General features: G+C 30.8%; 2 protein-coding genes across 3 annotated transcripts; one reads left to right on the forward strand and one right to left on the reverse strand.

Moving 5' to 3' along the window:
- Positions 1 to 859: 859 nt before the first annotated feature.
- Positions 860 to 3,420, reverse strand: LOC106756864 (transcription repressor OFP16-like). Of its 2 annotated transcripts, none has more exons than XM_022778955.1 (2): positions 2,691 to 3,420; positions 860 to 892 (listed from the first exon to the last, which is right to left on the reverse strand). In XM_022778955.1, exon 1 carries the CDS (start codon positions 3,412 to 3,414, stop codon positions 2,716 to 2,718), a length of 699 nt encoding a protein of 232 aa, XP_022634676.1. In that variant the 5' UTR covers positions 3,415 to 3,420; the 3' UTR covers positions 860 to 892; positions 2,691 to 2,715. The 2 variants fall into 2 exon arrangements, with proteins under 2 accessions (XP_022634676.1, XP_014494952.2); XM_014639466.2 differs by lacking the exon at positions 860 to 892 and adding an exon at positions 1,938 to 2,111.
- Positions 3,421 to 19,017: 15,597 nt separating this feature from the next.
- Positions 19,018 to 21,488, forward strand: LOC106758003. Its single transcript, XM_022779081.1, has 2 exons — positions 19,018 to 19,198; positions 19,402 to 21,488. The coding sequence occupies exon 2, from the start codon at positions 19,630 to 19,632 to the stop codon at positions 20,212 to 20,214; it is 585 nt and encodes a 194-aa protein (XP_022634802.1). The 5' UTR covers positions 19,018 to 19,198; positions 19,402 to 19,629; the 3' UTR covers positions 20,215 to 21,488.
- Positions 21,489 to 23,148: the final 1,660 nt, after the last annotated feature.

Genomic DNA, 23,148 nt, shown 5'->3' on the forward strand with positions numbered 1-23,148 from the left:
GTCACTAAGTTGGTCTTGGTTGCCCAACAGAATGAAGGGCAGATATGGTATGATGGTATATTATAAGGTATTTGTTGAACGCTGTTATTTTTCATGCAAAAGTTAGTAACCTTTTGCCCTTCTAATAATATTTTCAAAAAAGACAGTAGAAAACAAGTTTTTTTTTACCAGAGAACCCATATATAACTTTTAGGAACATTTTAAGTAAATGCATTAGTTACATTATTTATGTACGTTGTAACATAATTATATATTCTACATTCTTGTTTTTCCTAATTAAGCATTTTCTAATTTATATGATATTTTCATAATTTTATTTCTTTATCTCTCTTCATTACAACATTCTTGTCGACACACACATAAAAGTGGAAATATTTTTTTTTCATTTTAAAAATATATTTGAAGTTGTTTCTTAAAACACAATATTAACTTGAAAAATTAATGTTTTGAAAGAAAACTTTAATATTTTTTAAGAAAATATATAGTCATATTTTAAAACATAATTATAATATTAGTTTGAAAGTAATTAAAAGATAAATTGTATTCTAACACGACTTTTTTTAAAACAAAAAAATTCTCTTTAAAACACTGTGTATTCGTATTTTGTATGTTTTAAAAAATGTATCTGTTTCCGTGATTGTGACGAGTAGAAAACCCAATAGGGCATATATTGACGAGTAGCAGTTGACATATGCTACACAGTAATAAGAATTAGAGTGTTCCTACAGCGAAACTGGTATTATTATGTGCATGGTACCGCGCAATTAAGTTTCCACTAAAAAATAAACACTATAAACTTCCTTTTATTGCCCCTGCCATTGTCTAGCTGTTTTCCAATTCTTATTCTCTTATCTGCATGTGGCGTTTTCTGATGTAGCTATTCACTCTCTGCCTGCAAACCAGTCCATTCGTACAATCAGAAGACGATTACTCCATGACCCAGTACTATAATTTATTCACTTATATTTATATCTGTCACAATTTCTTACCACTTTGGAACACTTTCAAGACTTAAATAATAATATTATTAATGATCAACCTAGAAGACAGACTGGAGGTTGACACTGAATTTCAACCTGCAAATTTTAACTATGTCTTTTATGCACATCCTGATCAAACCTGACTGGGATCTATCTATCTATATATATATATATATATATATTAAGTGTGACACAGAAATAACAACACTGGCATTTCAGCTCAATACTGTCACCGTTCTTGAATATTCTAAAGACAAAATAACTTGTGCTCCTTTCAGAGTTTTTTTCTTTGTTCTATAATTCAACTAGAAAATTGCTTGTTTATTTCCCTAACGTAATGTATATATATAATGGACGAATGGAATAGAGTTCTCCATGTATGTTAAGCGAGTCAGTAAATTATTATATTAATTTTGAGAGAAATAGAAAACATTCGTGTGATATTGTCTATAAATGATGAAGTTTGCTCTAAAAGTTCGTAAATGTGATTTCTTAAACCAAAATGAAGTTTAGATTCTCTACCGAGTTATTTTTACTATTCTTGTACTTTCAAACATGATAGACACTAATTTTAATATTTTAAAATATATTAAAAAAATTTAATATACCAACTATCAATGTATTTTCTTTACTCATTAGATGACGGCACAAAAGAATTTAGTAAAAAATCTAGACTCCTAAATAATCCAGTAGAAAATCTTTAATCACCAAAGTGTCGGTTCGAGTGAGCTTGATTTAAAATCCTAAAACATGTTATTTTGAGTTCAATTTCATGATGTGTATTTCATAGATTCATATTAAATGATCAAATGTTAGGGAAATAATATGTATTTGTTCTGGGTCAGTAATTACATCTCGAACTTTTACAAATTCATTTAATCGTATTTAAAGCTAATTAAACAATTAAATACAGACTTAATAGGGATCACAGATATAATTATTCAGCAATAATAAATATAAATAAATTTTTAAATTTATCATTATTATAATATTAGTAGAAAGAGTTGATTAATGATTTTTTTTTAAAACAGATGTGAATTTTTCATGTTGAAAAAATGTATCCAGGACATGGAATGCATGGCTTAGGGGACCAACTTTGAGATCGGGTTCAGGTTTCTGTTCCCCACGGACCTTCACAAACAAAAAACAGTTAAAAGTGGTAAAAAAAATTGTTTTGAATTATTAAAATAATACAAATATTAAATAACTATAAAATAAATAAATTGTATTATATAATAAATTATGTCAACGATTTTAACTCATTAAAATAAAATTGTATTACGACTTTAACTAAAATAAAATAAAATTATATTACGACTTTTAACTAAAATAAAATCATAAAATGAAATGTTAACAATTAAAATTTAAAAAAAGTTACAATATAATAAAGTCATTCTAAATTTATAAAACTTTAATTATCATTTTTTTATATTAAAATACATTGAAATAATAATAAAATAATATTATTTTAATTAAAATTTATAAAAAATCTGAATGGTATCAAGTTAACACCACTTGCTCTAACTCAAAATTCTACGAACCCACTTAGTTTTTACCCAAAAAAAAGAAATATCAAGACGCACTAACTTAATTAATTAATTAATTACTTAAATAGAAAAAATTACGGCGAAGAAAACTTTATAATATTAATTAATTCTTACGAAATGTCGATTCCATTAATTAATCACGTTGAAGTTTTTTTTAACTTACAGAAGCAAATGCAACTTGCCAACAGTTACTGTATCGAATTCGAACATCCATCGCCGGCACCTTCATCCTGCGGCGGAGGAGAAGAGTGCGAGATGAGGCTTAGAAGAAGATCAGAAAAAGCGCAGAGGATGAACTTGTGCGTGCTCTTCGGGTTGAGCGCGAGGTAGCAGAAAAGAAGCTCTTTCCAATTAGCCGCCACGTCGATCAACTCGGGACTCGCCGCCACCATCTCCTCCATGGAGCGCCGGAAATCCGCGTAGGGGTCCAGCGAGTACATCTCCACCGCAACGCTGCCTTCGAGCGCCGTTTTTGCCTTTTCGTCAACGGTGGCGACTGGATTTCCCAGCGAGGACGAGGAGGTGGCGAAATCGGTGTCGGTGATGGTGGATTCGACGATGGAGTTGGAGCGGCCGGGGTAGGTGAAGAAGAAGCGGTGGGAGACGAAAGCGGAGGCCAGGTCAGCAGGTTGGGGTTCGGGTCCGAGGTTCGGGAATGGGTTAGTAGGGTCGTAGTTGAAGTTGTTGATCGGGGACGGTGACGTGGCGGTTTGTGATAGAGGTGTTTTGTTTTGATTGTGAAGAAGGGTTGAAGAGGTGGCGGTAGGGGAAGATTGTGGTGTGAACGATTGCATGGGAATTGAGAAACATAGGTTCAAGTTCAAGCGGCTAAGGTTGTATCTTTTTCTTCTTCTTCTTTCTCCAGTTCGCGGCATGTTTGGCATCATGCATTCTTGGTTTAGGTGAATTGGTATAGACCATATATATATATATATATATATATATATATATATATATATATATATATATATATATATATATATATATATATTAATAATTTTTATTGCACGAATGAGTTAAATTATTTCTTTTTTCCGAAAAAGAAAAAAGGTAAATGAAAGAGAAAGTTCGTACGACAGCAGTAGAACAAACTGGTATAAAAATCGGACCCCCTCTCTTCGATCAAACCATTGATTTCGTTTCCTCTAAGGCGCGTAGCTGCACGGCCTCAAAAGTTTTTTTCTCTCTACTTTCTACTCTGAAAGAGACACCTTTTACATATCTTTCTTATCATTAAGATGAAATTTAATTAAATGGGGTTATTTAAGATTGTTTTAGGTGTTATTCAGTTAAAGTTTTAATTCTGTCTTATAATTATTCCAAGTTTATATTAATCAATGCAGGATTTTATTATGGGGATACCAAGAGGAAATTTTAATTTTGTTTGAAAAATAATAAGATTAAGAACAATTCAGAATTATAATATTTGTAACTGGTAACCAGATTTCTCCCAGGATAGTGTTATTGTGAATACAGTATTTATTATACTTTATAGTACGATTGGGACATGGCAGATATATGAGGGTGGACAAATTCGTCCTTTAAAATGTAATCAAATCGTAAAGAACATAGTTAAATATATTATTAGTTTATAAATTTAAACGTAAATTAGACTCGTTTTTATCTTAAATTATAATTGTATATAATTTTTTTAATTTAATTATGTTAATTTTTTTTACATCTTAACTAGTGTTTTAGATTGACAATTAAGTTTAGAACGTGTCAAAAGTATAAATTACTCAAACACAAGATTAAAATGTTATTTGATACATCAAAATAATTTAACTCAATTAGATAAAAGAAACTATATTTATTTATTTTTAAATCTTAAAAATAAAAAATGTATGAAAGCTTAATTAGAATTAGTACAGAATGAATTGAGATCATTTGGCACCTCCATTTCTTTAATGTAGTATTTATTTTAATTTATTTTTCATATAGAATTTGTAGAACAAAGGAGTAAGGATGATAATTCATTATCTCATAAATAAAAATTCATCTTCATCCTTATTCCCAAAATTCAATGAGTATATAATTTTTATCTTATCCTCATCTCAACTACATAACGGATATACTGTCATACCTATATAAATACTCGTGTTTTTACTATTACAAATATCAATTAAATCATTTTTATAAAAAAAATTACAATAAATAAATCATGATATTATCAAAATATTCAACATTAAAAAAACATATTCTCTTTTTTTAGATATCAAATATTAGGGAAAATATTATAATTATATAAATCTCAAATTAAAATATCAAATAACAATGAAAATTCAAAGAAATATATAAATACTAAACAATTACACTTAATTAAAATTTTATAATAACCAAAACATTTATTAATTGAAAATCATTAGTAGTTTTACTTGTATTCAATCCATCTAAATATAGAAAAAAAAAATAGGTATGATAGGAGATACCTTCATCATCATATATCTTAGTAAATTATATATATTTTAAATTATCTAATAAATTATTAATATTTTAATAATTTAAACAGAGATATGATGAATATTGAGACTAGTATTGGGACAAGGATGTGATAGATATATACATACATACTCATCCTATTCTTATACCCAATTTAAAAAATTAGATATTAGTCATACTCATATTCAGTTAATACAGATATTCTCATCAAAACAAAGATAAATTCGAATAAAATCCAAAAAATTAGATTTATATCATCCCTACGTAAGAGTATAACAAATATCAAAATATTATAGTATTCCTAGGTGTATTATATGGTCGTCCAATCAATCTTAGATCGTACAACCCAAATAGTCAAAAATATTCCATAGATTCATCGATCAAATAACATGCAACAAGCAATCAATTTTAAATAATAATTAAGATTGATGATGATTAACTTAAGCCAATGCACAATCTAGTTAGACCATTATTAGCATAATCTAATTGGACCATAATCTATAAATACAGGTTTGATATGCATTCATTACTAAGTTTGCCAAATTTTTGTTGACTTTGACATTAGAATATCTTTTGATAACTTCAGTACCACCAAACAGAATGAAGGACGAGACAAACTAAAACAAAGAGTAGAAACTTAAAAAACTTATAACCTTGATCCCACAAATTGAAACAATAAAAAATATGTTTAATAGGTTCGGAGCTCCTTATATTTGGGAGTTTGTTTCAATTAGATCCTTTAATTTTGAAAGTGATCAATTAGGTCCCTAATTTTGTTAATTTGAATCAATAAAAGTCTTTCCGTTAAATCCAGTTAACACCGTAAAGTTTTTGAACATGTGACACGCTAATGCTTCCAGATGGCACCGTTTCAAGTGCATAGGTGGATTATAAAAGGGTGAAATCCCTTTTAATTTAAGGATTTCACCTTCAAATACACCCTTTTAATTTAGGGATTTCACCCTTTTATAATCCACCTATACACTTGAAACGATGCCACCTGGAAGCGTCAGCGTGCCACATGTTCAAAAACTTCACGGCGTTAACTGCATTTAACAGGAAGGCTTTTATTGATTCAAATTGACAAAATTAGGGACTTAATTGATCACTTCAAAAATTGAAGGACCCAATTGAAACAAACCTCCAAATATAGGGACCTCCGAACCTATTAAACCTAAAAAATATTATAATGATCATAGCTGAAAATTAATTAAGATAATTTGACATTTTTATTTTTAGCAACAGCTATTTAAACAATTATTGTTAAAAAATTTGCAAAAAAAATTATAATTTTACGATCGTACATTTTTTATTACGTTAGCTTATTAAACATCATCAATCAGTATGAAAAAAATCCTTTTTACGGGTGGTTTCATGTTCTTATTCTTGTCAAATTTGGTCATTATTTTATGCGTGAATTGATATTTATTAAGAGAGGAAAACAAAGTGTGCTGCAACTTTCAAACACTCTGTATTTTAATAATATATATATATATATATATATATATATATATATAATGGAATTTAGGTAGTGATCTTTGCTCTCAATTTATCATGAGGATGTTTTCAGATTGATGTACGTTGAATATCTATGGTAGTTTATTTAAATTGTGATCTAGTTTGGTAATCTTTTAGGTTGGAGTTATAAAATCAATTAATTTCTTTTTTCTAATAAGATACTAGTTCATATTTTTCTCATACGTTGATTTTTCATGATGAATTAATTGTATATGTACATGGACACTTTACACCATATGTGTATATATTATGTTTGTTTATTATATAATATCACCCTATATGTCTCTTTCCTCTTATTGTATAGATTAACTGAAGATTCCATGATTAATTTTCAATATATATAAATTTTATAAAAAAAAGTGTTAAAAAATGTAATTATGGTATGCATGGATAATGAAAGTTTCTTTACTAGGACAAGGCGTAGATGGGCAGTACAGTCAAACTGATCCGATTTTGAGAATATGTTGTTTGTGATAAAAGCAAATTGCACATGGGGAATGGTTATAAAAGGTATCAAACAAAAGCATATTGTTATGAGTCTTCAAGTGTCACTGTAATTCTTTTCTTATATTAACTATGCATAATAAACACATGAAAATGAAAATCCATAAAATAAAATTAGAAGGTTCCAAATGGTACAAGACAAATTTACGTTGAACTGGCATTACTCGTGGTTGGTCCATTTCATTTCCAGAAAAAATGGCTTTGGAAAACGATGTATTAGAGATAACTATTTTATTTTTCACTATTCATGCAAGTTATCACAATGAATAATTCTCTTTAACAACTCTTTTTTGACAACTTTTTAACAACGTATACGTGACAATCTATGATTTGTCCGTTTTAAATATTTTTTTAAACATAAATTCAAACAGACGAATAAAATGATAACACGTATCCTGTTGTTAAAAAGTTGTTAAAAAAGAGTTATCAAAATATTATTTTCCTATCACAATGAAGACGTGTCCTACGAGACTACTCTCCTTTCCAACCATAACTTCCATTTCCTCTTCAGGGCAGAGAATTGAGAAGGTTGCATACAACTTATATATATACTCAAAATATTAATGTTATTTCATTATGGCCATCACACTTTTGCTTCAATTATTTTTATAAGCAATAATAAATATATAAAAATGAATGAAGTATTTAAAATGTTTCAATTCATATATAAAAGAAAAATGTAAAAATACAGTGTTTTATCTTTAGCTCTCCTATTCTACGAATTGTCTAATCCAAATAATCCAAATGTCTCCTATGAACCGTAGGTTATATCCAACCATTGTTGCCGGAAGCTTCTAATCACCTTATCTTCAACTTATATAAGTTGGTCTACCTAAATATTATCTAATCCAACATATAAACATCCTATACTGTATTAACAACCTCATGCTTATCTTTTACATTTATGACAAAAGATTGTTAGGTTATATATGTTTCCTTATACTTATGTACTATTTCGTTATACATTGAATGCATGATTTTATACATACATTAATCCTCTCACTGATTTCAAAAGTTTTATTCACAAACCAAATTGTTTATGTATTTGGTGTTTTTATATATAGATACAAATGCTTAAATCATTTAAGAAACTTTAAAATAAATTCTTAAATACATTACGTCTAAAAATAATTTTAAAATTCAAAAATAGAAATTAAAAGAAAATTACAATTACTTTTAATTAAAATATTTTATAATTGTGTTTCAAGTTATGATCTTCATGTGTTCATCTCCTTTTAATTGTAAATACTCCTCTTTAAATTCTTCTTCTATTGAATCAGGAAAGAGTCCTCTATCACGCAGCAAAAACCTAAACTTAATGATATAACCCATTTAGAGTCCTGAGGTGGGTATACAAACGTATAAGGAAGTCTAAAGATGAAGTTGTAGGATTGAAGTCTTCTGAGCTAGTAAATATAATTCCTAGGTATGAATTGCGGAAGACGTCTCAGACTAAGTCTCATGGGCAGATGAGTTCATAGTTTGCTCAAATTAATCCTTGACAAAATTGTACGTACTAAACCCAAAATCATATTTCATTATGAATATGTTTACAATTAAACTTGAATGTGTTTGTAGGATTCCTTAATTCAATAAACCATTCAAGGTTCATTTGTTCCATATGGTTATAATGATATAATTACTAAAACAATTGGAAAACTTGAGCATCTAGGTCGTGTACGTGGCACTTCTGATTCATGGAGACTTTGAGATTACTTTGGTCTACCACAAAGAACAAGTAGTCAGTCTATAAATCAGGATACTTTAACTAAGATGCTGCTAAAGTTTGAAGATAAAATGAATCAAATAAAGGTATCTTTGGAGAAAATTTTTGAAGAAAAGTTCTAGTCCATGGTTGGGAGTAAATAATTCACTCAAGAACAAGTTGATGAACTTCTTGAACGAGTTCAAGTCAACATAAAAGCTTTTTATCCACTATCGAACAATCCTTTCAATATGGGTTATATGTTGATGGAGATCCCCCTGCATGTGGTTTCAATAGGACGACAAATGAAATTAAGGTTAACCATCCATGGTGTTCTTATACAACCGAACTACACATGTGTGGTGGTGGATGAAGTTAAAGATCTAAATGCATGATTGTCTCTACTAACTACCTACCAACTACAAAGCTTCAACTTATAGGAGAGGCTTTAGGTACATTCATAGTTGGCCTAGAAACCTTTTTTGTAATTTATAAATTGATGAACTAAATTTTTACATATATTTATTTCAGTTCATCTAACATGAAAAAGAGGTGGAAGATCCCGCTATTAATGAAGATAGTGATATAGAAGAAGCAAAAGATTATCATATGTCAAAGTTTACGACCATGTTGCCTAGGTTCAAGAGAAAACAAAAAAAAAAATGCAATCGTACTTCAAAGTATTTGGACTCGAAGATGATGTACCATTCTACATAAACTTCAATGATGTAATTAAGTTGATTGGTGGAGAACAAATGTTAAACATTTCTGTCATCCAACTATATGATGCATGTAAGTAGTAATGTCTCTTCTATATTTATCATATAAATTCTATGACATTTAACATATATATTTCTTTGTCTTAGGTATATGGAGTAGTGAGTGTAGTACAGAGTCGGTCACATGTATATGGATTTCTTGAGTCTTGAGCCATTCAAAAATTTGGCAACGTACAAAAATATATGCAAACATGAATTTTCACCTCCTAAAGATGTGTATAAATGACTCCATACATTGATGGGTTAGCCTTACTAACTATAACTTTCTTTTTTCAAAGTTATGGTAATTATTCAACTAATCGTTCCTCCTTCATTATAGGTCTCATTGGCAATTAAAAGCTATTACATGTAAGAATTTATGACAATCCTAAATACTTATAACTAGTACATGAATTCTACGGCTTGAGGTACTTCATTACATAACAACATTGTTTGTTTTATCTGTTCGATGATCTATCATATATATATATATATATATTAAAGGAAGACATGGCAGAAATAACACGTGAATAGCCAAGTTATCTCTTCCGTGCATATTCGCACTGTGATTTTCTTGCATAAAGTATCTTTCGTTCCAATTATCTTTCTGGCATATATTATTGAGAAACCAGGCTGGATATATCCCCTATCCTGTTAATGCTGCATTATTAATTAATTAAATTACCTTGCAGGAGTGTGGCAGTTTTAACTGGACGTGAAACTAAATAAGGCACTGAATCGCAAAGGGAAAAGGCCAAAGAGTAACTTCTAACAGTTATGTTTTGTTCTTTTGGAGGATATGTCGCTGTGTGTAATCAATTGCACTTTTATAAAACTCTTCAAAACCAGAGATGCAGTGAAGAAATTTTCTTAATCTGTCGTCCATGCTGTTTTCTAATGAACACACGTGAAGTAGGGTAAAAGAAAAACTCTAATCGGCACTAAATCCAAGCATGCTGTAAACGAGTAAGAGTTATTGATGATAAATGATAATTTGGAGTATAGTGGTTGGATATTTATTTTGATCCTAAAAGCAGAGGCATAAAATTTGTTGGGATATGATGGCGAAAATCCTGTGTGGTTTTTGCGTTGAAAAGGAGTAAATCCATGTTCCTATGCTCATGATGGCTTGGCTTTTGTTGGCGAAAGCGCATTTGGGCAACACGAAAATGTGACCCCTACTTCGATGTTCCATTATTAATGTACGTAGCACTGTGTTCACTACACTGGAAACAGCGAAACACTCGTTTTGTTTAACCACTGGGAGAAGAAGAATATTGCCAAAGGCTAAATTCTAACACCTATATTTCATTCTTTTGGACCATATGCGGCTTCTGATAGGGCACATGCACAACCACGATTTTCTTTTTACTGTAAAACCCTGTTCCTGCATGTCTGTATTCCTAAAAACGATTCAGAAAGAGATTTTTACAATTTCCATTCAAAGTTTCTTGAAGATGGTTCAGTATATAGGAATTGAAAGAAGGAAATATTATCTAGTAGAAGAAACTAGGATGGTCCAATACCTTTACTCAGCAAGCACGTGGTGGGGGAGTTCACTACTTTATACTTCATCATACACACAATATTTTTGCTTCATTTTTCTCCCAATACACATATGTCTAATCCCATTCCTTCTGCTAAAGGTTACCATTTATTCCTACTTTCTACATCCTGTTAAATCTTCTGTTTTTCAGGGGTAATTAAACAGTGAAAACACTTTCCTCAGTGTTAAATTTCATTTTATCTTTTTCTGTTTTGTTAAATCCAGCCACCTAAACTATTCATCAGTCTTCATATCTCAATTTTAAAAAGGACAATGATATTTTGACAATGATAACTTTTTTTATAAAGAGACATGTATCATCATTTTATTGGTCTATTTGAATTTATATTTAAAAAATATTTAAAACGGACCAATCACAAGTTGTCACGTTGTCAAAATGTTTTTGAAAAAGTGTTGTTAAAAGAAGTTTAGTTAACATATATATAAACAACATTATAAGTTAACGTGGATGAAAGCTTATGTAGCTATAATGGAAAAGATCTTGTCGATAACTATAATATCTTAGAGATAGATATTCTTATTAAGTATGCTCATACTAATTTTGAGTAGATGTTGAGTTTGAAGTCTCTTATGATTTACCAGTCATAATTAAATGGTGGTGAAATTGGGAAGGCTATCACAATGTAATCTAATTATGATGTGTGAGGTTACACATTAAACAAAACTACAAAATATTTATGCAGTGTAAAAATATATTTTGTAGAATCCTAAATAATTAAATCAATATATTGGATAAATAACTAGTTTTATTAAAAGTAAATTTTCATCAACATATTACCACAATTTGGTTGTAATACTATTCTTTTTGGACCTTTGGTGTCACTGTCTTGAAGACTTTGAAGCATGTACGTAAATGTCATATATTTATAATTTTTGGAAGCTCTTACCATTGTTATGCCACAGATATTTTCCTATATCTATCACAAATTGTCTTTTTTTATTGTATTGAAGATAAAAAAGTATATTATGAGCTTTTAAGAACGGACAAAAATGTGTTTAAAAAAGTCTGATGAGGTTAATCTATTATTTTGAGCGTTTTAAGACAAATAAATCATGAAAACACAAATAATTAATTACTATGAATGAAAATTAATTATGTTGGACACACTTTGTACATAGATATATATTTTACCTATTATTTAGAAAAATAATTGATTAGATGTAATTATAAGTCATAAAGTTATTTTTTTTTTGTTAAAATTATAGGTAATAGAAATCTATGATAGCTTATGTGTAATAGATTATGTTGATTAAATCACCATACATATTTTAATTACTAATGCTTGATAAAATAAATGATAATAATATCTATATAATGTGTGGAACATATTTTTAATGGTTGCTCATGCACCTTGAGATGGATTTAGATTTCAAAATCCTTTGGAGCAAGAATGAATAGACATATTGCTTTAAGTGCATTTGGAATCACAATACTTCTAAACAAGTTACATATAAATGTAATAATTAAATAAAAATATAAATTTTACAAATTGAAAGATTTAATAATAGTGGACAACGTAAACTTAAAGTATATGTTGTAAAATAGTGACAGAAATACATTGTTAGTGATTTGATCAGCGATTGAAATAAAATAGTGAGAAAGATAGTTATATTAATTTTTTATGATTGAAAAATAGTTATACTATGAATGCATGTTATTTAAAATAAATTATATTATTTCCATAATCTTTCTTATGTAGTCAAAATTATCATTATCAAATTGGAGTAATAACTATTAGATAACTTTTTGTCTTGTTATTGAGGTTTAAATTGTCTCCTTAATATCTTCCTTTTTCCTAGTTTTGTTTCTTATTGGGTATTTATTCTATAAAGGACCACATACTTCAGTGTATGATAGACCAAAAATAAATATAATTTATAAATAATTTTTTTTATTATGTGAAGAATTTATCACAATAAAAACAACTAGCTACCCAAGAGCTAAACATTCTATATTTATTAGAAATATTTTTTAAACTTGGATTTTGGATCATCTTGCACTGACAATAAATAGTTTCATAAAATAATCATATTGTCATACTTATATAAAGGGATTTTTTTATGTTAACATTTTTTTTCTAATTTTACTTTTCAAATAAATTTTTTAAAAATTAAAATAATTATTTTACCAATTTTACTATTAGTGACAGTTTCTTTAAATTTTAACTATTTTTTATTTGACTAGTTTTTTAAACTTAACTATTTTTTAATTAAAAATTCTTACGAAATAAATATAACGTATTTACAATAAAAATATAAAAAAGTATTTATATTTAATTTCATAAATATAATAATAAAATAATAATAATTTTATTATTTTTTATCATCATAAAATAATTATGTTTTCACTCATAATTCATGAAATAGATTGGGTCAATTTGAAAAAAAATCTGTGAAAAGTAAAACAAACTAACTGAATTTATTAAGATTTAAATCCTCACCCAAATAAACTTTAACTCAAGCGAATCCATTTTCAAAAACAATGAAATTTTAAAAAATAACATTATTTTGTTTATATATATATATATATATATATATATATATATATATATATATATATTCTTTTTTTATCCTCTCTCTATCTTTCTCCTAATTTATAATCTTTATTCTTTTCCAACATCTATTTCTCTTCCATGAATAAAAAAAGAAAACATTACATCTAATATTTTTGGACCTTGGAAGGTGCACAACAAGCAGGATTGCAATAACTTTGGCCCATTATCTTAAACTTGCAAGGTCCATTATGTCCTGTACCCAGGAATTCAATCTGCACCCCGGTCATGAAAAGACCTGTTTACCCTTATCGAAATATATATTTTAAACTCATTTTCTCCATTTCATATTCTTTTTCTTCTTGCAGTCGTGTACTATTGGATCCTTTCCTTTGCAAGAGTCGGACACTCATTATCCCGTCGAGGGTTTTCATAACTAATTTTTGTTCATGTTTTTTGATATGTTTATTCCAGATGGGTTATTTTAAGAAATTTTTAGATTACATAATTTAAATTTTATTTTTTAAAATTTGTATATATTTTAAAATTATGCAACTTAAAACATGTTTTTGGATTTAAAATTATGTTTTAGATTATATAATCTAAAATGTACCTTTTCAATAAAATAATTTATTATTATATTTTAGTTGTACATTTTAAAATTAAAAAATAATATTAATATTGTTGATTGTATAATTTAGAAGGTCTTCCAAATGCAGAGTTCAAAATTAAAACTGAAAATCCTAAATTCGAAGGACACTATCACATTATCTTATCAAACTATGATGGATAATAATATTTTAACTCTCATTTTTAACAAACTCCGCTACGAGTCAGACGATGATAGGTTCAAATGGCTATAATTAAAAAAAAATGACTTGGAAAGAGAGGAATTACGGATTTCAGGGTTTTGATGTTGGCACTTTTTGGTGTTTGGATTCAAAATCTAATTTCTCATTACGAGAGAGGGGATTGTGCGAGAGAGAGAGGATTGTGCGACATTGTTCACCGAACCTCCAACCGTCGATTACTGATCCTCCAATCGTCGTCGTTTGTTAGGTCGCTCGTTGTTTGTTGTTTACTTCGCTGCAACTGCTGTTTCGAAGCATCGTTGAAGGTCCAAACTACCATTGACGTGGGTTTTCGAAGATGAGTTGGATGTGCATTAATTTGTCAAACAATATTATTTCCACATAAAAATTCAAGTCATGAATTGTGTTGACCTCTCCCTTAGCAAACCTTTAGGCTTAGGTCTCCAATTAATTGACCCTTGGTTCTCTACCAATTCTGCAACAAGAGTTTTACACTTTTTTGGTAAGTTGGTGATGGAGTTGGTTAAAAATGTCGTCATCATTGGGTGAGGATGAGTTGGTTGTGCATTAATTTGTTAAAAAAAATTATTTCCACTTAAAAATCCATGTCATGAACGGTGTTGACCAAGCTGTTCAAAACTTTAGCCTTAGGTCCTCAGTTATTTAACCCTTGGTCCCCACTGTTGGGTACAAACAAAGTCCCACATCAGAAAAATAAGAGATGAACATGAGTTTATATACAAATAAGATACCTTCATTGATAAGAGGCCTTTTGGAGTGGTACCAAAAGCAAATTTGTGAGGGCTTGGCCCAAAGCGGACAATATCTTATCAGTGTGGAGACTTATGTGTATGTGTGAGTGTTGAACCCCTCCCTACAAATGATATCAGAGTCCATGGTTCAGGTCTGGTGATCGGGCTCAAACGAGTACGTCCCTCCATGATCGAGTGAAGCCCTAAAAGGTGGGTCAGTGGAAGATAGCCTGGAAGGGAATCATGAGAGGTGGAGAGCAAGAGACGCTCAGTGTTTGACCACGGACTGTGAGAGAGAAGTGTTGACCATGGTGTACTCGAGGATAAGAAAGAAGACTTTCGCTGTAGGGGAGGTGGTCCTTTGTTTGAGGGGAGGATGTTGAGAACAAACAAAGTCCCACATCAGAAAAAATAAGAGATGGACATGGGTTTATATACACATAAGATACCTTCATTGATAAGAGACCTTTTGGAGTGGTACCAAAAGAAAATTCGTGAGGGTTTGGCCCAAAGAGGACAATATCTTATCAATGTGGAGACTTATGTGTATGTGTGAGTGTTGAACCCCTCCCTACACCCACCTAGTTCTACAGCAAGAGTTTTACACTTTTTGGGTCATTGGTGATAGAGATCGTTAAAAATGTCGTCATCATTGGTTGAAGATGAGTTGGTTGCATTAATTTGTCAAACAATATTATTTCCACTTAAAAATTTATATCATGAACTATGTTGACCTCATTGTGTAAAACTTTAGCCTTAGGTCCCTAGTTATTTGATCATTGGCCCCACCCAATTATGTAACAAGAGTTTTACACTTTTTTGTTTACTTGATGATGGAGATGGTTAAAATGTGGTCATCATTGGTTGAAGATAAGTGGGTTATGCATTAATTTGTCAAACAATATTATTTCCACTTAAAAATTCATGTCATGAGCTAATTGTGTTTACCTCACTGTGCAAAACCTTAACCTTTAGTCCCCAATTATTTGATCCTTAGTCCCCACCCAATTCTGCAACAACAGTTTTACACTTTTTTCTTGCTTGGTAATGGAAATGGTTAAAAATGTGGTCATCATTGGCCGAAGATGAATTGGTTGGGCATTAATTTATCAATCAATATTATTTCCACTTAAAAATTCATGTCATGAACTGTGTTGACCTTGTTGTGCAGAACTTTAGCTTTAGGTCCCAGTTATTTGACCCATAGTCCCAACCCAATTCTACAGCAAGAGTTTTCACTTTGTTCACCAACTTCCTTCATTGCAACAATATCTACAGTACACGAAATAAGGACTACAAAAAAAACATCAAAAAAGAAAGAAAAATATAAAATGATAAAAAATGAAAAAATAAAAACAAGAAAAAATAACCAAACAACAATAACAAAGCAAAACTGAAACGAACAGTGGAAATGTACAAAACCCACGTCAATGGTTTTTTAAGCCTTTAATGATGCTTTGAAATGGCGATTCCGGCGAAACGAACGACGAACGACGAACGACGAATGACAACGGTTAGAGGATCGGTGAACGACGATTAGAGGTTCAGTGAACGGCGTCGAACAACCCTTTCTCTCGTACAACCCCCTCTCTCACAATGATAAATGAAAATTTGGGCCCAAACACCAAAAAACGCCAACATCAAAACTCCTAAAATCCCTAATTCCTATCTTTCCACATCGTTTTTTTTTTAATTACGACCATTTGGATGAGTCACCACCTAACAGGTGGCGATGTTAAAAAGTTGTCAAAATAGGAGTCAGAATATCATTATCCTTCAAATTATCATGATTGTCAACAGGAGAGAATATTCAAGTGCGTGTCCTTATGCAACCTTTTTAACCATTCCCTCTCCGCAAGCTAGTTTCCCACACATCAATCTAGTAAATTTAACCCAAAACTCAATACAACCCCACCTGTTAACCCAATTAATTATGTTCCTAACCAACACCTTGAGGATAAGGTCAATTTTTCAAATACGGGCATTAATAGTGGGCACTCTACTTAAGGACCATTAGAAACATTACCAAACCTATGACCAAAAGACTACATTTGATTGGTCTATGATAGTTGCACTATTTTTGTTTTAGAAGAATAATTATGTTAGAATGTTGACTAGGTGTTACATTAGAAATAATCTTTCATTGTAGACTGTCAATATACTAATGAATTTTAAACGAAAAGAGGGAAAAAAAGTTTCCTCTCCCCAAGCAAGGTTGACCCATGTCGACCTTCAGTTTGGGACGGTCTGTCACTATCTTTAGCTTTAATTGGTCCATCTCCACTTTTGATCTAGGTCAACTTGTCTCGATCTTCAGCTCAACCCGGCCCATCTCCTCCTTCAGCCTAGCTGACCCGTTTACACCTTTGACATTGGTTTACCCGTTTTCACCTTTGACTCGAATTGACCCGTCTCGACCTTTGTCACAAATTGGCCCGTCTCGACCTTTGTCACAAATTGACCCATCTTGACCATTGGTCTAAAGCGACCCATCTCAAATTTCGACCCCCAAAGCGATCCATTTAGACCTCAATCTAGGTCGCCACCTTTTTCGCCTTCGGCTTGAGACAACTCAACTTGACTTTTAACCTAGGCTGAAAGTATTGTTTTTAGAGTTAATTAAAATCTTATAGCTGGACCAATCCCATCTTAACTCTAACCCACTTTTAGATGAACTTTGAAAACCGAGGCTTTTTTTTTTCCTCCTATTTTAGAACTCTTTTAATGGAAACTTATTAAAGAGAATGTTAAGAGTGAAATTGCCATGTCTACCTTTTATTTGAAACTAAAATATTATGGTATTTAAAAAAAATCAAATTCTTAACTACATAATTAGAAATAATAAATTATTATAATATTCACTAAATATTCAATCAAGAGTTGAGACTCTTCAATACACAATACACGTCTAGTTTGGGCGTAAGAGTGCCTTTTACAAGTACTTCTCCCTTTCCACCAGGAAGGTGACTGAGCGGTCAAAGCATAAAGATCACTGAACGGTCAAGATTACATGCGATCGAGCAACCCAGGCAGAAAAAAGATAATCGGAGAACTTAGCTCAAGTGTCGGAAAGCGGTAAAACCACGTCAGAAAAGGATAGTCTCTTGGTCCTATAAATCTACACCGAAACATTTAGTAATAACAAGTTTAATAGTTTTTTATCTTATTTTTTCTTTTAGATTTAATCAATGAGATCTCTAAATTTTTAATATGGCTTTTATTTTTGTTAAAAATAATTAATAACGTACGTCTTTTTTATTGGTGTTGGTAGACTTTAAAGGATTAGAACGTGATATTGTAAAAGACATGTAATATTCTAATGTAAATGACATATCATTTTAAATATTTACAATGTCACCGTTATTTACATGGTCACATATTATCCTCTATTTTGTGCTATCATTAATTTAACTGAATAGACAAAATTGATTGTTTTTAATAAAATATGAAAACTACATTAATATGGTAAAAAATTTAGAGCATACATTAAATAATTTCTAAAAGAATTAAAACAAAAAACAATTAAAATTAATAGAAATATTCATAACTTAATGAAAGAAGACAATTTTATGACAAAAGTCTTTTACCAATGAATTTAATTAATTCGATTTCTTGTAACTTACTTGATCATTCATAGCAAAAATGAATAACTTTATTCTACACAAACCATGAATTAATAAAATTAAAAACATATTTGTCACATTTAAAACATTCATCCTAACGTGAGTTTCCTAATGCGAAGAAAATGGCAACAACGGGGATGTCTAGAGGCTGTTATCCGAGTCAAGTTTCTTACATTAACGTTATGAGACCAAACCAAATCCACAGAAGGGCAAAATGGTAACACAGCATCATCGGTCCGTTACTGAGTGAGAAAATGAAAAGTAATTCTCACATTTAAATACTGTGAAAAGCTGGCACGGTTACCCATAATCACTGTACAATATATATCACTCTCACACTCTTTCTCATCCTCTTCCTCTTCTTTTCCAGATCCCCTTCTAACTACAAACCTTCCTCGCCTTCTTCATCTTTTCCTTTTCCTTTCCAATCATTTTATTTTTATTTTTCTCAAAACACTGTCAGACATTCCAACAAAACAACACCAACTCCTCCATTAATCGGTAATCTCCTTCAACTTCTTCATAAACAAAACATTAAATATTAATAACCAACTCTGCATGTTCCTTTATCTCTTCAGATCAATTCTCTTTAGCTTTTCGTTTTTTGTTTTATTTTTTTATGTATATTTATATATATTATTTTCATTTTCACGGTCATTCATGTGTTGACGATTCCTCCTCTCTTTTTGTCTGTTTATTTCCAGCTTTGCAGAATCTGAAAAACTTTTTCTTTCAATTGGTTTCGGGGAAGATCCGGTTGATCCGATCCTCATGGGGAGCGATTTGGGATTGCAACCGTGTGATGACGTCGTTTTCGTTTGTGTTATCGGACTCGATATTTTCTGAAACCTCGTACTGGGTTGTATTGTAAGAGTGGGATCTAGTGTGGGAAACAAAAAAAATAAAAATTGTCGGAATCGTTGAGGTTACAAATGGAGACACTTGTTGTTGTGGCGCATCACAGGAACCAATGCTACCCCCGGTCGGAACCCCAAGACCACGCTGAGTTTGGTTCCTCTTCACCTTCGAGAGACTTTAGGGGCATAAATTGCAGAACTTTCCAAACGGGATGTGGTATTCTACCAACCCCACTCAATTCTCACTCTTCACCGTTAACTAAACACCCCAAAACGCCGATAGCTCCTTCAAACACTAACAAAACCCGTTGCAGAACCACTCCTAATAGCGCCCCAGTTCCCATCGATCACAGAAAGGGGAAAAGTTTCGGCCAGTATGTTTCTGATAGGGGCATTTTGCTTTCTGAACTTTGGGCTGGGCCTACATATTCAAATTCTCCACCACCCAGTTCCTTGCCTATTCCCAAATTTTCTGTAAGGCCGAAGAGGAGTGTGTCCCTCGATCTCCCTGGTTCTTGTCCTGAAATTGAATTGCAGTTAAATGCTAGTTCTGCCCCTTCCTCCCCGCGCGGGGAACATTCTCCATGTGCCAGAGACCTCTTTGATTCGCCGACGAAGGCGTTGCGTCGCATCCTCAATCTTAGCTTGGATGATGAATGAGGCTGGAGGAGCAGCAGGCTCCTGTACATATTAAGTGCCTTTGGTTGATGAAGTTGGGTTAGTGTAAGATTAGGTGTGTATAAAGTGACCAAATAAAAGATTGTAGCTTTAGTTTGTGTAGAGCTTTCAGTACAGTGGTGGTGTGCCTTTTGACTGTGGTGAATGATGATGATGGGTGTGGTGGGTTCATGATTGGAAACGTTAGCAGGGTTTTGTTTTGTGACATTGATGGAGGCTGCCAGAGAAATGATTGTGAGAAGCTGATTGGCATGGTAAAGGGTTGGAGTGGCACGGAATACAAATGGGTGGTAATGAAGAAAGATATTAGTTTAATATAATATAGAGGAATGCAGAGTTCATGGTGTGTAGTTCATAGTATAAAGTCCTAACAGAAAGAATAGTTACCTTCGCTTAATCTGATAAAGAATATAGGTGTCCTGTTTTAGTACATAATGTAGATTGTAGAATCCTTTCACTTGCAATAGCCTATAGAGCTTAACCCTCTTGGCCCTCTTTCCCCCTTCAAATTTTCTTTTATTATCAGTCTTTTTATCCTTATATTCTGGTCTCGTAGGACGATCCACTTTTTACTAGTTTGTAGTTACTGCTTTGCTTACTTGTCCTTCTCTATTTAGCTGTCTCTTGTTTCTCCCTGTGTGTAAAGTTTCCATTTCTTTGCTGCCCTCTGGAGGGTATAGTCTGTCCCTTCACCATCTTTTCTGTTTTTTACAAAGAAAAGTTGGAAGGACTTAGGTTATATATCTTACGGTGCTGTTATAGTCTGTTAGGGTTAGTCTGTGTCACGCAACCTGTTATCAAGCCCCTAATGTTTCCCATCATATTCTTTGGTTATTGCTTCATTCCATAGTCTCACCTGACATATCCTTGATGGAGAGTGTTGACCATACTACGCCAGAATTTTAGGTAATGTATTGTTTGATGTTTCATGCTTCAGTTTTGTTATTTTGGCGCCATAAATCCAGTTACTAAAAGCTGCTTCCATGTGAATCAGGCAGGCGAAACTGTGCCGAAGCTGTTTTGTTCAAAAGATGTGATCATGATCTTTTAGGTCGCTAGTTAGTTTGCAAGATTTTTCTTAGAATCCCTTCGTGGTTCGTAACTTATGTGTCCTTCTGAGTTTGTGTAACTTGTGGAACAACATGTGGTATGCTGAAATAAGTTAGTTTACTATTAGCTATGTACTATGCATTATCTGGAGTAGGTATGAAGTTATATGTTTCCGTTCAGTAATTTATATAATCTTTTTTCGAAACTATCTGTTTTCTTAACGAGACATGGATTGGGTACGATGTGGTATGATGGATACAAGGATATGTTAACACGGTTTAATGAAAAAGAGCAATCTAAGGTGAACCACCTCATTATATGCTGATACACTATCGTTTGTGGCAATTACTTTCCTAGGTTCCATGTTCTGCGTTTGCTAAAAGGCATACTATTTGTGAAGATATAAATCAGCTATCAGTAAAACATGGCAATCATGGATGACAATAGCAATTTAAAAATTAAAACTGTTAGTTCCGATGCTATAAAAAAAATGGATTTTGAATGTGTTTGAGTTCGTCAGGACGAAAGAAAAGGAAGAGTACGAAAGATAAGGTTATCATGTTTTAATCTTACCTGACATATATATTACGGTTATCATGTTTTCATCTTATTGATTACTTTATCTTTTTATCCATGCACGTATTAAAATTGGTGGTATTTTCCTTTTTCTTGTGTTCGTTTTAGGAGAAAGGGAAATAAATAAATAAAAATGAAAATAGGGAAAAAGTAAGTTGAGAAAAGATTATGGATAGGAAAGGAAAATTAAATATTTATTTCTTTAGAAGATATAAATAGTGAGACATAAAAAGATAATCTTAAAAGTTGTGTAATTTGATAAAAGATATGAAAAAGATAAAAAGAAAAATTGTAAAAATAGGTTAAAACATAAGTGTCATTATTTTATTTTTTTACAAAATCAAACATAATTTCAGATTTTCTACCCAACAAGGCTTAAAAGTTTTTTCAAGAACACAATTAATATTGAATTAAAATAATATTATTTTAATCAACGATGTCACAATTTATTATAATTTTCTCATACAAGCTTAATTCAATTAAAATTAATTTTATGACACGTTAATGTAATTTTAGACTTTTGTTTCACAAGACAATCTAGGTGTTAGAAGAATCTTTAACTGAAATCTTTGAAAAAAAAAACAATTAAATTTTAATCAATATTATGATTTCATCTAATAATTTGATCAATCATATTAATCACAATTTATAAAATTTCTAAAATTAGGATATCATGTTAATTAACAAAAAGGTGGAATAAAAAATGGGAGACCGAAGCCTATTTGTAAAAGGGATGGCTAATTGATTAGTACGATTTTGTAGTTACTATACCAAACAGAAACTATCTATAATTGTATCTGGAATGCAATTTTAAAAGTGATAAAATTACATTCGTAGGACTACTAATATTTTGAACCTTTTGTTGGATATTGATACAAGGCTTCAAATATAAGATTTTTTAAAGTATATCTTAACATGAAAAACTCTAAAAAGAATATATAATAATAATAATAATAATAATAATAATAATAATATAGTAATAATAATAAGAAGAAGTGGTATTAACAATATCTCTCTTACTTAAGACTTTAATCACATAGTAATATCACTTTTGAAACTTTTCTCTCATAAATACTTTCGAAGTTTCGATCAATATAATTTTAAATGCTACGTGCTACGTGGATGAAACATCAACATTATACACCTACCATCACAATTTTTTCTCTACCTAAGTATTTCATTAAAAAATAATAAATACAGTATAACTTATTTCTCATTAAAAATATAATGTTAATGTTTTATAATAATAAAACAACAATTTTTGCAACAAAGATGAATTTGTGTGAACAA

The sequence above is a fragment of the Vigna radiata genome, chromosome 3 (assembly GCF_000741045.1).
Source record: "Vigna radiata var. radiata cultivar VC1973A chromosome 3, Vradiata_ver6, whole genome shotgun sequence".
Classification (NCBI taxonomy): Eukaryota; Viridiplantae; Streptophyta; class Magnoliopsida; order Fabales; family Fabaceae; genus Vigna; species Vigna radiata.